The sequence below is a fragment of the Ptychodera flava genome, chromosome 4 (assembly GCF_041260155.1).
Source record: "Ptychodera flava strain L36383 chromosome 4, AS_Pfla_20210202, whole genome shotgun sequence".
NCBI lineage: Eukaryota > Metazoa > Hemichordata > Enteropneusta > Ptychoderidae > Ptychodera > Ptychodera flava.
The window spans coordinates 23808817-23825958 of record NC_091931.1 but is presented as its reverse complement, the minus strand read 5'-3'; the positions used below and the strand labels follow the sequence as shown (position 1 = coordinate 23825958).

The 17142-nt window shown below is 39.9% G+C and overlaps 1 protein-coding gene across 3 annotated transcripts in view; it reads left to right on the top strand.

The window, feature by feature from the left end:
* Positions 1-4432: 4432 nt before the first annotated feature.
* Positions 4433-17142, top strand: part of LOC139131229 (DOMON domain-containing protein FRRS1L-like) — a 33165-nt gene continuing 20455 nt past the window's right edge. The window contains exons 1-4 of one of the 3 annotated variants that reach the window (XM_070697201.1): positions 4433-4601; positions 11435-11713; positions 12115-12210; positions 16167-16314. In XM_070697201.1, coding sequence (XP_070553302.1) covers positions 11456-11713; positions 12115-12210; positions 16167-16314 — 502 coding nt within the window. In that variant the 5' untranslated portion in view covers positions 4433-4601; positions 11435-11455. Of the gene's footprint in view, positions 4602-4801; positions 4900-11434; positions 11714-12114; positions 12211-16166; positions 16315-17142 lie in introns of those variants that run through there. The other 2 variants (XM_070697203.1, XM_070697202.1) reach the window with 2 other exon arrangements.

Sequence of the window (17142 nt, the reverse complement as noted above, 5' to 3'; positions counted from 1 at the left end):
ATAAGTGCAAGGGAGGTCATATAATATGTTGATTTCTCTTGAGTTTGAGAAAAGCGGATCGGGCTAGAGCTGTAAAATGCGCGCTGTATCCAGAAATGTATGCATTCAATCCAGTAACGACTTTTCAGCTTCTTTCAGACAAACACAGCGCCAGATCGCGCAGGTTCGAAAACGCGCTTATCCAAGCGACGGCAATTTACTTTCCGACTTTGACGTCAGTTGTTCTGGCCCTTACTTATAGGGCCGTTGTTTTGGCTGGCCCGTTTTTTCCAGCTGGCCATGCAATGACCGTCTGACCTACGACCCGATTCACCTGTCAATCATTTCCTCTGCTTCCGACATGCCGGGTTTTCCCTGATGTTGACGGCGAGGGCGCAGCGGCTTTGTGGAGCTTTGTCCTCTGATTTTCACCATGGTCCTTCCGTTGACCTGGATATATATACGGTATGTTACACATCAGAATGACAAAGTTGAGCAACACAATGGGCGTTGTTGTGGTACAATGGTGCAGGAGTGATATTTCGCTCTGAACAAATCGAACGGCACGATTGATTTAACTTCTCGTCGTGGGACTGTAATATCATTAAACGATGACAGCATATAATGTTCAGCATGATATCGGGGATGGATTTGACCTGACTTTTGTAAAACGGGGCGGGGCATTAAACCACCAGGCAACTTTTGTTGATCATTATATGGTTGACCTATTTACGGTAACACGATCAAGTATGACAACAGAGATGGCCTAACTATTGAAAGTTTGGTTAGGGCATGAGACAAACCAGTGAAGCAACTTATGCATTCCCTAGTTCAACTTTGACCTACATAGGGTGACACGTTCAGCCGGAAACATCTCCCAATCCGTTCGTTCCCTTCTGTTACACAGACGTTCGTTAATATTGTTGTGACCCCTTTATCGTGCATAGGACTGTTCATGGCAAGTTCAGTGAGTTCTGTGAGGATTGAGAGTTTGTTTGGATAAAGGAGAAAAAAGGGGATCTTTTTTACTTAGTTAGATCAGGACGTATCTCCATGGTTAGATACATGTATCAAACGTCATTGAGGCCATCAAAGGTCATCTGAGGCCATCATATGTACAATGCGATGACCTGATTTTGCAAGTTGTTTAGTAGTCGCACTGACATACTTGTCAGCATACGGTTTCGCTTGAAGTTGTAACTATAAACCAATCAACTTTACATTTGTTTCTGGTCTATGACATTTGGCAAAGGTTATGCGCTGATGTAATGTTCTTCTTTTCATTTTTTTCCGCCTAACTTTTTGAAAGGTTTTGTGTATACTGCACGTAGATGTCATGTAACACATATAATGGTTTGCAAAATTATTATTGCTGCATGGTAATCACCGGAAAATGAAAATTTGAAATAAAACGGCAAATGAGAGTATTCAAAGCTTTCTTCATTTCTAGGTTGACATTTTTCACTTAGCACATTGGAGAATACTTCATTTCTGTGGTCAATGTATGCCTTCAATGCATCGGGTGTACCCGAGTCGGGTCTGTATGCTTCGGCCTAACACCCATTGCGTGTAACTCCGTATCAGCCATGAAGTGAGAATAATGTGTAAAAAATTAACGGTAACATCAATTATAAAGTCGAATGGTGGAAATGTCAAGCTACCTGTATGATTCGTCGCTGTGCTGACACAGAAGCCGCAGAAACAACGGTGCTACTTTGAATTAGACCCATTCGACTTTATCATTGATGTTATACTGTGCCTTTTTCAGGCATATTGTTCTGCTCTGTACAGTTCACATCTTTGGAGTACATACACTGAGAAATGTATCAATGATCATAAGAGTTTCATGCAATAACGCTTTTAGAATATTGTTGGGTATTAGACACCGATTGAGTATATCAGAAACCTTTGTCAGTCACATTGCATCTTGATATTTCAAAGTAAACAACGGATGACCCGTTCTAATTTCTACGTTCGTTTGATGGAAAGCAAAAATTATCTGATCGAAGCAGCTTTTTCCTGTGATATAATTCGACACAGCAACTTTTGGCGCAAGATTTTTTCTGTACTTGTGTCCTGAGTGAAGATACTATGTCTAGCTTTTTTATTTTCTTGCCGAGCATGTTTTGTGTCTTGTTTATGTTTTCTCTGGTTTTATGAGCACGTTCTCGAATTAAAGAACAAATAAAAATAAAATTTACAGTTGTCCCTGTAAGGTATGCCCCAGTGCCATGAATAAATTAAAATCGATTTTCACAGCTCAGTGTGTTAAAAAGGCGCCCTTCTCAATCCCAGGTTCTCGCATTAGTGAAAGTGTAAACACCCCATTAACAGTTTGTCATTCTTTTGTTTTCCATTGAATATTTTATCAAGTAACTAATATTTATATTAGATAAATCTGATAATTGAGTGGGGCTTTAGCCCCACCAAAAAAAGGTGGTACGCAGACTTCCTTCATGGTGAGAATTAGTTACTTTGTAGATTTTTAACTGTAGTTCCACCAAATTTTTGATACCGTGCTTGTATTTCTAGATCACGTGCCACTGGTATCATAGCCCGAATCGAGTGGACAATAATGTTGCGAGAACCGTTGTAATTTTAGAAAGTGAAGAAACAATAGCAAGAAGGAAATATAGAAATATCACATGACAGTCCGTTCATCAGTAGGCGATGTCTCCGCTGAGACTGCGCCCACTATTCTCTTCGTCCTCTGTCTACAGCATGAAACACGTGGCCCCTACTTAACCTTACGGGTTCACTGCTTTCCTAATGATCAAAACCGTTTCAGAAATTTATTGCAAGCATGCAGACACACAAATCTTCAACTCTCTCTCGCTCTTAGCCTCGGCAGTTACACTGTCAAAACCACCATGCCTCACTGTGTCTATGACGTGAGTGTGTTAGTCTGTCGGCCCCATGTTCGTGTGTTTAATCTGTTTGTCTGTCTTTGTTCGGTCAGGTCCTGGACAGCAGAAGCGCTCCGACCGGTATGAACCAAATATTAAGTCCTTGTCTATACTTTTAAGTTGACTTGTGACAACATGACGAATTGTTACCCTTTGCGTACGACCACCATCTCTCTGCTTCAGGTCATGGACGGAATTTTATGGCGTCGGTTTGCAAATGGGCAGGTCATCAGGGCACAGGAATAAATCGTGAAAGAGCCTTTGTAGACAATGACACTTTAATGTCACTCCTTGAAATAGTAACCTCGACCATACGCGAATATTCATTTCGTAACATTTCGAACAGGTATACTAAAATATGCGTACCGTTAGAAACTGACCCGAAATATATGTAAATTTCAGAAGATGCAATAAAGAAAGCGCCTCCGGGACAGATATTCGGACTCTCAAACTTTCATTATATCTTTTTGGTATACCACTTGAAAGGGGGAGGGGGCTCATTTTGGAGTTCTTGGATTAAATTATGAAAATGAAAATCGAAAATTTAATTTTTCCCCAAAGAGTTAATACATGAATGGCGTCATTTCGAATTTCAAGGGTCGGGAAATATTAGATAATTAGATTTTTATTATTTGGTTTCCGAATAGAACGGTTTAGCGTTATCTTTACGGAAAGTTTGAGCGAAAGGTTAAGTATTTACATTTCGAGGCGCATACTATACTATACCTAATAGTCGTCGCACAGGGGCGACGCAAATGCAAAAATATTTTGCTTGGTGTTCTGGAAGAGGGGATAACGCTCAGTCCAGGTAACCAATGAATTTAGCGCGAGCATGTGGTGACTTAATTGTAAAACGCCCATTTGGTACCAATGAGTTTTATCAACGGGAATAAAAAGTAATAGCGCATGAAAAAATATCTTTCAAAGATTTTAAGTATTTCTGAAACCTTTGAATCTATTAAGGAATTTTTTAAAATTATATTTTCGATTTCTATTCAACTCATGTGTGTGGAGGGACTGAACCTATGAGAGCAACATGTAAAATTTTAATTAAAAGTCTGGCGCATAGAATAAATGCTCCTCGAAAAATTGATTGTGTGTGTTATTAGTGCATATACGCTGGACATCATCGCAAGGCTGTTTTTTCTTGTCTGTTCGTCTCACATAGGCGATGTAGCACCATCGCGTGTGGGCAAAATCCTCACAAACGCTCAGGGATGTTCATTGAAATGCCGAAGTCCGAGCCATTTGGAGATGTATGCACATATCTACAAATATGTATGATAGCTGTGGCTACTCCTTGACACGGTCGTTGATCCTCAGTGAAAACGACTAAATATACTTGTCTTTCTCAATCAACTCCACCCATACAGAAAACGGCATTGCTTGTGATCAGGCCATTGTGTATACAGGACAATCTCGGGGATGCCACAGTGCGTCGGTGGAAACCGTTTACAAAATTCTGAGTCTCCGACTCGCGTTCTGAAAGTTCTGATGATGAAAGGTATATCCTATCGTTATTCATCGTCTATAGACGAATCACAGAGAGATGTATTTGCACGTGGCAAATACATCTTTCAGCGTCGTTGAAAGAATCGATTTGGAGCGGTTCGGAGTGGCACCCCGTCTGAGGTGAAAGTACACAACATAATTTTTCCTGCACAAAAAGTTCCATAGAACATTGGTAAGCTCTGCTGCCGGCGACTTCTGATTGAGGTGAGATAATATTTTCAGTGGTGAAAAATTCACTTACATACCAGCACTCGAACCATCCAAGTGGACATACAGTACACTCGCATATTTCAAACTAGTGTAAGTTCAAGGATTTCAAAGTGTTTTGTCAGTGGTAGTTTTCTGCGACCAAATCGTTGTCCTCAACACTGATACGCTGACTGTCCTTGAAAGTGCATTTTAAGAGACCTTCCATTTTATTTTGTAAATTGCACGCAGAAATCAGCACTCGTTATGTTCAGTATGTTACGTTGTAGCTGAATGGTTTGGACAATATCGACAGGTAAGTACTCTTCGAGACCCATGATTGAAACTGACAGACCGTGTCCATTGATTGCACCGACAAAGAAAGGGTGCGATAGATGACCCCTGCGTACTCGAGCAACAGGATAGTCCTTCGCAACTATTCTACTGTGCCCAACTATGTCCATATCGTATTTGAGAGCACCGTAGTATGTTATGCACTGAATTTGGTTACGGTGTAGTTTCGATCACTGGCGAAAGAATGACCATACTGTAGCAACGTTTGACATATAAAAACGCAAGCGCTGCAGCGGACACTTTCAATTAGCATGGATAATTTTGTTTATGTTTCAAATCTCAAGGCGTGGCTAGGGGATTGGAGTTTGCATGCCTTTAGACTCAAAAACCCCGTCGCCATAACCGTTCGCGTACAAATGCAAATTATTGTTGTCAGTGTTAGGGATGTGTAGCTATAGACAGCTTAAAGGTGAATGGGTGTATTACAAAGCTTTCGTTGCTGAAAATAGTGTCCTTGTCGTAATGTTTTTCGACAGCTGATGATGTCACCATTCCGACGTCACGTGAAGACGTGACGGAATGTAAATTCTGCTTATACGAGCTCTCGAAAAACGTCGCCCCGTGCTTGAACGAGTAGTTATAAACAACGTTGAAAATTTGTCGATTCGCTTTGATCTTTACTGGTCGGCGATATTTACACTTGACATTGACATTGACATTGAGCGACGATGAACTTGCCGCCTTCAATTATAATCTTATTGTGAGACGACGTTTCAGAACGGATATGACATCATGTGGTACGTCTATGCCCTGACCTAACCCCTGTGCAGTTTTGTGACAATTTTGAGGACAGTCGGCTAGACTTACGCGAACAAAACAAACATTGTGTGGCAGAGCATTACATCATAGGTAAAACAAAAGCTTATACTCATTTAGATTCCTGTGGGCGCTCGAAACGCATGTAGGTTTACTTGTATAGCTATAGTGTTTCGTATTCACGGAGTCAACAATAAGACTAAGAGAATAACACCAAAGAAATGCACCGAGAGCTTTGAATTCAATGCAAGTGATGAGCGATCGGTACAGGTACGTACGGGGAGAGGGGGGGGGGAAGGGAGGGGGAGAGAATTATGGGCCTTAACCAAATACGGTTTCTCGGAGAATGTTTGTGGATCAAAACCATTTGATACCGACGATACTGCTACGGATATCCAATGCAAGCTTTATGAAAGACATAAACAAGCAACCAGCCGACGTTGCTGCAGTTTAAGATATTTGCCAGTTCCATAAGACCAAGACATATTTTGCTGGCAGTATAAATCTTCATTGGCAGTATCATACTCCAACGTATTAAAATAAGATAAACAATAACAGCAAGAAACCTGTGCTGGGACCACGACAACCCTCCCCCGCCCCCATCCCTGGGGACGGACATGTGAACTACCCCGTATGGTGTACCGAAAGACGGAGAATTCCTCTTGAGTTTTCATAGACATACGTCTATGGGGTAATGTTTGGGAAGTATCGTGATTTAAATCAGGTATGGTTTTAGAGTAACATAATTAGGTCACAGAACAAGCACTGCTGACTCCAATTAATCTTACTTTAGCTTTCATATCTACCGGATATCGTGAACATTTTCAATCAATTAAAGATCACATGTACACATACGTCTATACGGGGTACGAAATTTTATATGTGGAAAGTGTCACTTGATTTTAATCAGGCATGGTTTTAGAGTACCATTGCAAATAGGTTCACAGAATAAGCAATGCTGACTCAGACGGTTCACTCTTAACACCAGAAAAAAAATGAAGTCGGTACAGATGTGGTCTAAAGAGTTTTTGGCGCGTTGTGACCTTGAACTCGAGTTATTGTACGCAATGATGTCGCCATGAACTTCCCTCAATTCCTACATTGTTCCAAGGTTGGGTGAAATAATTCGTTGGGCCTTCAGAAACAATGATAGGGGAGACTCGAGGGATCAAAGTGTCATTGTAACGTACTCTAATTGTTTTTAATTATAATTTTTATTTTGTTGATGCTCATTATAATATGTCATGATTTTTCCCCTTACTTATTATTGTTTTAAATGTTATTGATTTTTCTGATATGTACAGCTATTTTATGAATTTTCAAGGAGCCTTTGGAAGATGACGGTCCAATTGGGAAACTTTCACTCAATTGGTGTCTGTAAATTGATTATTCTTTCATGTGAACAAATAAAATAAATACTCGTAGAGGTGTGGCGAGAATGTGATCGTTCGTGTTCAGGTGTTAGATGAGCTGTGGCAGTTTTATTGGTGTTCCTATGTATATTATTCCGTAAGATTGTTGTGGCTCAAAAACAATTTTGCGCACAGACGGACAACAAAAATACCGACCAGTCATGATGTAACAAGCTTGAAGTGAGTACAAGTGGGCAAGCATCGATAGTACCTGTGTTAGGATTCGGCAAAAACATGTTTCTGCTCATCGCAGCCATGTAACTTTAAAACATGCGCGTAATATCTTTTTCTAAGTGGCTGGAAAGGAAAGTACACATATTAAAACTGTTGGCCAGTTTTATTTTGAGTTTTCAATTTTCGAAAATTCTTCTTTTGCTGCCAGTGACCGTGTGATTACGGATAACTATGGTTCTCACCACGCATGATATGTCAGATAAATAGAACGAGGTCTCCATCGTCGGACTACTACATGCACGAAAGCGTGAAAATCATCTTGTTTCTAATGTGCCCACGAAACCAAATCCTGACTCTGTACATAAAGAATCAATGGACTGCGACCGAGGGGGCTGCAAAACCGGTACTTTGCTAGTAATAAATGGGCCCAACTATTTGTGAATGATGCGGCGGAGATAAAGGCGATGGTACGGTATACTTTAAAATCAGTCCGAACAAGAGTGGACATTCAACCAACTGCGCAGGGATCGATCCGTGCCGTACCCCATTGTGTACTATTCGCAAATTAAATTGAAAATCCGAAACTTTCTTTCGTAGAAAATGAACAGTTTTTACGGCGAAGACTCCCATCAAAATGTTGGAAATAGGTGTCTTAATTTTTATAATTCCGCCGATTTTGTCGTGTAGTCGATAACTCGGAGAAGTTTAGGGACCGTTCAGTTTTTACGGCCGGGGAGGGGCGGGCAAAATCCAACGGGTGTCATTGTAATTTGGAATCCGAAAAGGGGGGGGTCATCGCTTTTTCACTGGTAGGAAAGGGGGGGGGGGGTCACCACATTTTCAAAAACATAATACCTACAATAAAGTTCACTTTATGCCATGGCCATGATCAACCCTCTTTACCGGCGGGCCGCCTTCGGCGGCCCACTACAATAAATTGACTTTATGTAATGGCCCATGACCCTCTTAACGGGCGGACGCCTTTGGTGGCCCACTCCAATTAGGTTTACTTCATGCAATGGCCATGATCGACCCTCTTTACCGGCGGGCCGCCTTCGGCGGCCAACTACAATAAATAGGTTTACTTCATGCAATGGCCATGATCGACGTCGTGGCCCATGACCCTCTTTACTGGCAGGCCCAGACTTTCCCAATCAACTACATTAAGCAGCGGGCTGCCTTCGGCGGCCAACTCATATTACAGTAGTATCTGGTTAAGTGCCTATCTCATCTTTGAAAGACCATTTACATGCTCGCGACCCTGAATGGTAGCACTGAGACAAAAAGGGGGATTTGCATAAAAGTGTGATGGACATAAGTTGTCTATGGAAATGAAGTTAAAAATTGCCTTACAGTTGTCCTAATTAACAGACGTTTGCATGGATGTGGCTGAGAAGTTTGTGCACTGGCATCTCTGCTACACGGATAAAGTGCACCGCGCGCCGGAGTTCAAATCCAAACCGTGCGGGTAAATTTGACATATTTTGGTTATTTTCAGTCGGGGGGGGGGGGGTCATCAAATTTTTTTGTTTGACAAAGGGGGGTCATCTTTTAATCACGAAAAATGCAGGGGGGTCTATACTTTTTTGAACACCGGCGACAAGATTTTTCCGCCCCCCAGGCCTTAAAAACTGAACGGTCCCTTATTAGATGAACGTGCCGGAAATTTACACACGTCATTTGCCCATAATACATTGATGACAATATTTGTGTGTTGACAGAAAAAGTTCTAATTCTCAGGCATTCCAGACTTCAATGTTGCGGTAATTCTCCATCGTGACAACTTATATAGGGTTCATCATCAAACTAAAAAAATGATACTTTAAAATACAAGTTTATGGTCACATGTGAAATGGAAGGAAATAAAGTCGGTATGTTTTTCATTGGACTCGAACTCGCAACACACGGTACCAATGCAGCCTTGCAAAGTGGTCGGCGTCAGATTATCGAGGATCGCATGATTTACCGACACGCTACGCTAACTGAATTAGGACACGGTCCCTCCACGAGGGACTGTGATTAGGACAAAATCAACCGCGGTCGCTTTCTTAACATTCGGAAAGTAGGTGCAGTTACCTCGGCGCATCAATGACCCTTCGTATAACAGTAGTTCGTTAACCCCTTGTACCACACTATTTAACATGTCTCTACACAGTTAGCTTCTGTACAGCGACGCCTTTTGTTTAGTGAGTAAGGCGACATTATACTCTAGAAGGAACTATACGCTTTGAAAAACGAATTTTTAAACTCTTAAGTGGCTCAAACTTCTCCAACGAAACTTTAAATTAATTTCTTGTATGTATGTATGTATGTATGTATGTATGTATGTATGTATGTATGTATGTATGTATGTATGTATAATAATAATAATATTGGGTTCTTCTTTAGCGCACATATCCACAAGTACATGTGCTCAAGGCGCTTTACAATTATTATTACCCCTGGTCACTGGACCTAATATGATACCACTCAACTCCCTGGGGAGCAAACTACAGCTCACATGTGCAGCCAATAAGCGCAGCAGAGCTAAACACACACATTACAACCACTGTCCTACCAGGTACCCATCACTCCTCTGGTGGGGGAGGAGCAATGAGGAATAAAGTGCCTTGCTCAAGGACACAACACCATGGCCATGCCGGGGCTCGAACTCACCATCCTGTGATCGTGAGTCCACTGCTCTAGCCACTGGCCCATGATGCATGTATGTATGTATGTATGTATGTATGTATGTATGTATGTATGTATGTATGTATGTATGTATGTATGTATGTATGTATGTATGCATGCATGCATGCATGCATGCATGCATGCATGCATGCATGCATGCATGCATGCATGTATGTATGCATGTATGTATGTATGTATGTATGTATGTATGTATGTATGTATGTATGTATGTATGTATGTATGTATGTATGTATGTATGTATTTGTATGTATTTGTATGTATGTATGTATGTATGTATGTATGTATGTATGTATGTATGTATGTATGTATGTATGTATGTATGTATGTATGTATGTATGTATGTATGTATGTATGTATGTATGTATGTATGTATGTATGTATGTATGTATTTATGTATTTGTATGTATTTGTATGTATTTGTATGTATGTATGTATGTATGTATGTATGTATGTATGTATGTATGTATGTATGTATGTATGTATGTATGTATGTATGTATGTATGTATGTATGTATGTATGTATGTATGTATGTATGTATGTATGTATTGTATGTATGTATGTATGTATGTATGTATGTATGTATGTATGTATGTATGTATGTATGTATGTATGTATGTATGTATGTATGTATGTATGTATGTATGTATGTATGTATTTGTATGTATTTGTATGTATGTATGTATGTATGTATGTATGTATGTATGTATGTATGTATGTATGTATTTGTATGTATTTGTATGTATGTATTATGTATGTATGTATGTATGTATGTATGTATGTATGTATGTATGTATGTATGTATGTATGTATTTGTATGTATTGTATGTATGTATGTATGTATGTATGTATGTATGTATGTATGTATGTATGTATGTATGTATGTATGTATGTATGTATGTATGTATGTATGTATGTATGTATGTATGTATGTATGTATGTATGTATGTATGCAATGTTTTTGCTTTGTATATCTCACAATGTCGACATCTCTACCGTAAGGGCGGATTGCATTTAAAGGAAAGGGGTCGTCGGAACTTCACTTGTGTGGCTCTCTTGTTGACAACAATTATATACTTCTTCGTTGCACGATATCTAGATGCAAGTCAGCATAGCAGCGACATTTTACGATGCACATTATGGACATTAATTTGGCCATTGTGGATCCAAACGTACCTCAATTGCATACAGTGTTTAAATTGGTCATATGGGTCCACAAGACCTTTAAGCACAGTTCCGACTACATCTCCCTTTATAAGTATTAGTATACTGAAATAAAATTATAAATTTAAAAAATAGCCCCTGTTTCGAAACACCGTCGCTTGCTGATTACGAGACCATAATGTGCTTTGCTTTTCCTAGATTTGGACGCTGCTGTCCGGTGGCGAGCGTACAGTGCTCGTGACGATGGCAAAATTTCGGCTGCAAACTTGACGTGTGTGACGTGTCATTTGCTTTCTCAACAGAATCCAACAGCAGCGTCTACCATGGAGTCTAGTCTACAAAGTGTCTGCTTGATGATATGTTTTGCCGTGATGGCCAACGGCACTGCGATCAACAGGACTGGTTGTGGAACCAGCAAAGCATGCTACTCGGACCCGGAGCACTGCGACCCGAGCGCAGAAGCGTGCGACTTTTTCCTCTCGTACAAGGAGAATGGTGGCAACGTTGACTTTGAGATCGTTGGGGAACGAACAAATAGCGAAGGCTGGATAGCCGTCGCGTTTTCTTACGACAAAAAGATGGTGAGAGTTTGATCAGCCGCCCTGGAAATGAAAATCGTTCATCCGTTGAGATATTATTAAAGTGACAATTTGCACGATATCTGCATAACAAACCGAAAATTGACAGTAAGTCATACGTGTCAATCGCAAGCTTCAGTTTAGGAATTAGTCCGTGATAATTTAAAAATGAAATGCTGAATCATGCCCGTAACCACATATCATTATAATCAGTTCATGGTGCCTGCATGATCATGATATTGCAATTATCGTAATTGTGCATTTTTCTTGTTTAAATTTCCCTTACGCTAATACACAATTATGAGCTTATCACCTGCCGTATCGTCTCTGTAACACGTAGACTTGTTTGTCTGTGTCAAATAAAAGTACTTTTCTTTTGAAATGTCTTTCCATTTTTGACGCAGGGCACCGACAACGGGGTGATGTGTATCAATGATGGGTTCTCCACGTCCGTTAAGACGTTTTACAACCAAGGTAAAATGAACATGCCCGGTGACAGTGTAAGTGAACCGCTAGCTTATATAGAACTTCACGCATCTGACATATGTCCGAGATACAGTAACCTTCGAACTAGTCTGGTCCCCTGCTCCATTTCTACAGCTGGCTGCTCTGCTCACGAAAAAAGGCATTCGCCTGCATTTCTGAACTACTTCCATTCTAGTAGTATCTACTTGAACAGCATCACTTTACAAAAATGTCCCCATTTGTACAACTCAAACCAGCGCCCAGATTCGGTCCATGTCAAAACGTCGTGGTGGCAACAGTAGTGAGCGGTCGATCGACATCGGTTGATAATTTTTAACTGTTCAAAGCAAGTGTAAAATTAGAGCGTAAGTCGTGGTTATCGCCGTTTGTTTTGAAAAGATGAGGCATTGAGCTGAGTACGGTCATCATTCAATGCTACATGAGCAAAGCCATTAACCGTCGCACAGTTGGTACTGTATTTCGACAATGAAATGGTTACAAACTTTACCGAATGGTATCACCTTTGATGTCCATCTGCAAGCTCGGATCTTGCTGTCTGTTGAAGACTATATTATATGACATGCAGTTAGCCGCCTTACACTTTGATTTCAGCTTATTCTTTATAGTTCTACAGTTAAACCAATGACGTCATATCTAGATCAATCCATGGCCGGATGCGGATGCGTTTTAATATTTGAGAAAAAAAACCTGTTGCTTGAATCGTTATCTCAAAATCTCTGCAGGAAATTAATTTTAAACCCATGCAGCCATGATACGAGTTTTACGGAGCTCAGTCATGAGGCGTACTGGCCCGACCCTTGGGAGGGCCCTGCCGCTGTACGATCGATATCGGTCCGAAAAACTAATACCAGGGTCGTAACGATTAGGGAGCCTTCAGTAATTACAGGGGGGTGGGTCGGGGAAATTGGGGGAGGGTCACTTTTTAGAAACCTATCTTGGGGGGGGGGAGGGTCACTTTTGACAGAAGCTGATATTATGGCCAAAACTTTGATTGTCCGTGTGATATTTCCTGAATAGGAAATCACCAACAAAATACGCACACACTTATAGACGGCCATGCATAGTGAATTGACATTTGGTGAGATTCCAAAATTAAATTTCTTACACAACCATAGACTTGTAACAACTCTAGTCTAATCAAGAACAATAATCTTAATAATCAAGCATACATAAATGCACAGATTTATCTAATTTTGTACTGAAAAAAAAATTATTCATAGTTTCATCATAGACCCCAATGCATAGTGAATCGACATTTTGGTGAAATTCCAAAATCAAATTTCTTGCATACCATGGACTTGTAACCACTCTAGTCTTATCAATGTGAATAATCAGGCATGCATAAATGCACAGATTTATCTAATTTTTTACTGAAAAAAAATTATTCATAGTTTCATCATAAACACCATGGATAGTGAACCAACTTTTTAGATGAAATTCAGAAATAAATTTCTTTTACACAAATGCTCATTTTACTTCCCTATTCAAGCAAAGTACATTTAAATACATTATCAAACATATATAAAATACAGATATAGCATGTTTTGTAGGGGTAAATTGTCAATAATTTGCCTGATAGACTCCATGTATTATGATTTGATATTTTTGGATGAAGCACTAAATCAGCTACATCTTGCCTTCTTATAGTTGCACAAAATATGGTGACCCTCCCTAAACTATATGAAATACCATATCTCTTCAAAAATTCTTGCGTTATAAATTGCGACTGTCCCTCCAAAAACACCAGCCCTCCCCTCTGTAATTTGTCCCTAACATAACAATTGAACCAATTGTTATGTAAATTAGCTGATACTGTTTTAGTTATTCCCGGGGAGAATACCGCAGCGGGTGGGGGGAGGGTCAAGTTTTAGAATGTCGGACAAGGGGGAGGGTCACATTTTAGACAGGAGGATTGGGGGGAGGGTCACATTTTACGGTACAGGTGTTCGCGAAATTCCCCGGCCCACCCCCCTGTAATTACTGAAGGCTCCCTTACCGAAATTGCAGTTACAAGGAGACTATTCAATCAGTAAGACCCACAGTTGCGAGATTGTTTCGTGTCGCGTCTCGGCAGGCTGTCTCCTTGTCAGCACGCCACCTAGTGTCGACGTCCGATCAGTGGCAGTACACTGTGTTTACATTACACAATCTCAACACACGCTTACCCGCACCCCTCAATGAAAATAGCTACATTATCTTTGTTCGTATCGTAATCAGTGTTAATTTGGCAAGAGGCATATTAATGATAATGGGATGCCAAAAGACAAGACAAAAGTTTAAATCAACCATCATGTGCACTTGCAATAGCCTCCACGCTACAGCAGTACCTAATTATACATGTCCCTAAAAACATGTAACATGGTCACTTTACATATTCTAGGTGCACGTGTCAAGTTATGTTTATGTTTGTACTTGTGAATAAATTTGTTGCAGTTGGTAACATACAGTACATGCACCTACGGCCGATTTTTGCTCACGTGTTTACACACGTGAGCATATGTCGCAGCGATGTCTGTCTGTCTGTCTGTCCGTCTGTGTGTCTGTCTGTCTGTTAGTCCGATATCTCAAAAACGGCTTATCAGTATCAGAATCAAATCTGGTACATATATTCAGTTAGCAAATGGCAAGAACTGATTAGTTTTTGGTGGGTGTGGCTTGCACACTTTTTGCTCATTTGCATAATTAATGATTTTAGAAAAAACGGATATACATTAAAAACGACTACAAACAATTTGATGAGATTTGCTACAAATGTTGATCACACCAAGATATATCAGCAGTGGGAACCATTAAGGGGTGACATGAAAGATAAATGCTAATTTGCAAATTTAATGATTTGACTCGATCAAAATTAACCAAACTTGGTATGTATATTAAAGATACTATGATTTAACATTATTGAAGTCATTAGGCGTTTTAACTTCAGCCAATTCCTAATTTGCATATTTCATGAACTTTGTTAATTAGGGATATATATTTGAAATGACTGGACCAAAGTTGATGAAACTTGCTACATGTATTAAAGCCGCTATGATACAACGTTTTTGAAAGTCATTAAGCATTTTTACTTCAGCCAATTCCAAATTTGCATATTTAATGAACTTTCCCAATTAGGGATATAGATCTGAATTAACTTGATTGTAGTTGTTGAAATTTGCTATATACATCAAAGATACTGTGACATAACATTATTTAAAGTCAAAAGACATTTTTACTTCAGCCAAAACCTAATTTGAATATTAATTAGGGATATTTATCTGAATTGACTTGATCAAAACTGATGAAACTTGCTATGTACATTAAAGACACTATAATACAATATTATTGAACGTCATTAAGCATTTTCTCTTCAGCCAATTCCTAATTTGCATATTTAATGATCTTTCCTAATTAGAGATATATATCTGAATTTATGACCAAAGTTGACAAAATTTGCTACACATATTGCAGATACCATGATACAACATTAAGCATTTTTACTTAAGCCAATTCCTAATTTACATATTTAATGAACTTTGCTTATTAGGGACTCACCGGGATTTACTTGATCAATGTTGGCAAAACATGCTATGTACATTGATGATTATACCAGGTACTAGGTTAAAACAATATCGAAAGTCATTTCACATTTTCATGTCAGCTAATTTATAATTTGCATATCTAATGAGCTTTCACAGCTCGGCATATATGGCTTGGAAGACTTGGCCAACGTTAATTACACTTGCTATATAAAGTGATGATACAATAAGAGCAGTCAAATAACTTTAATATTTTTATTTCAGCTAATTACATATTTGTATACTTAATGACCTTTTCGAATTAATCGCCGGTGATTATTGTTCATTATGTTGATCATAATAATTTCAACGAAGTTTAATAAAAGTGGCAAAGGTTCAAATTTACACATAACTTCAATATATAATGAAGCACGTGAGCATTTTCAGTTCATATCTGGTCTCTTCATTTGCAGAATGGGCTGTCAGACATGTCGATCGCCGCCAACAATGGAATTATATCATGCTCGTTCTCGCGGAGCACGTCTCGGCCGAATGATTCTAAATTTTTCGACTTGACGATGGACTTCTACTTGCTGATGGGAACCGGGCCCTGCAGTGGCGGTAATCATTTCATCTTTATTACCAGTTCAAGTGTGAAGTGCATCGCATGTTCATGACTGTCCAGAGTGATCTACAGTCAGTGACTTAGCTGTGGAAACGCAGCTATCTGTTGGCGGGGTAGCGGGGATCGCTATGCGGGTCAAAGGTCAACCCAGTAACGCAGCTATCTGTTGGCGGGGTAGGGGGGATCGCTATGCCGGTCAAAGCTCAACTCCGCCACGGATAGCTGCGGGCCAACTGCCATCGAAAGTGGGTCTATTACGACGACACAACATGTATCGGAACTTTGAACGGCAAAATCAACAAAAGTGAGCGTAATTCAATAAAATGACCTATACCTGATATGCTAATAAGGATGTCGCTCGTTCGAACGTGAATAGCGTGACGGCCGGTCAGATCCTCATGAGCATATCAATAGAAGTCAAAGTTGCCTGCAGGAGTGAAAATCTTGAGTACTCCTTGGAAAATCAGTCGAATTACGTTTCACAAACGAACCAGAAATTTTGTTCACTAAAGGAGTTAGGGAATGAGCAATAGTCAGAGTTCAGGCAGGTATAGATCATTTTATTGAATTACGCTCACTTCGTATTTACGTTAAATTGGCACACTCCGTGTTCAAAATATCGTACGAAGCGCGAAGCGACATATTACCGCGCGCATGAAGTGCGCTGGCTAAAGTGACTCCCCAGGGTATTGCTAAAAAGAGTTTAGTCAGATAATCACGTTTTGTCAAATAAGCGCCGTACACTCCCCTCCTCTCAAAAGGGGGAGCGTAGAGAGCGCCCTCGAGCGACGGATCTTTCAGTCTGAGTATGTGCGTGTGTCTGC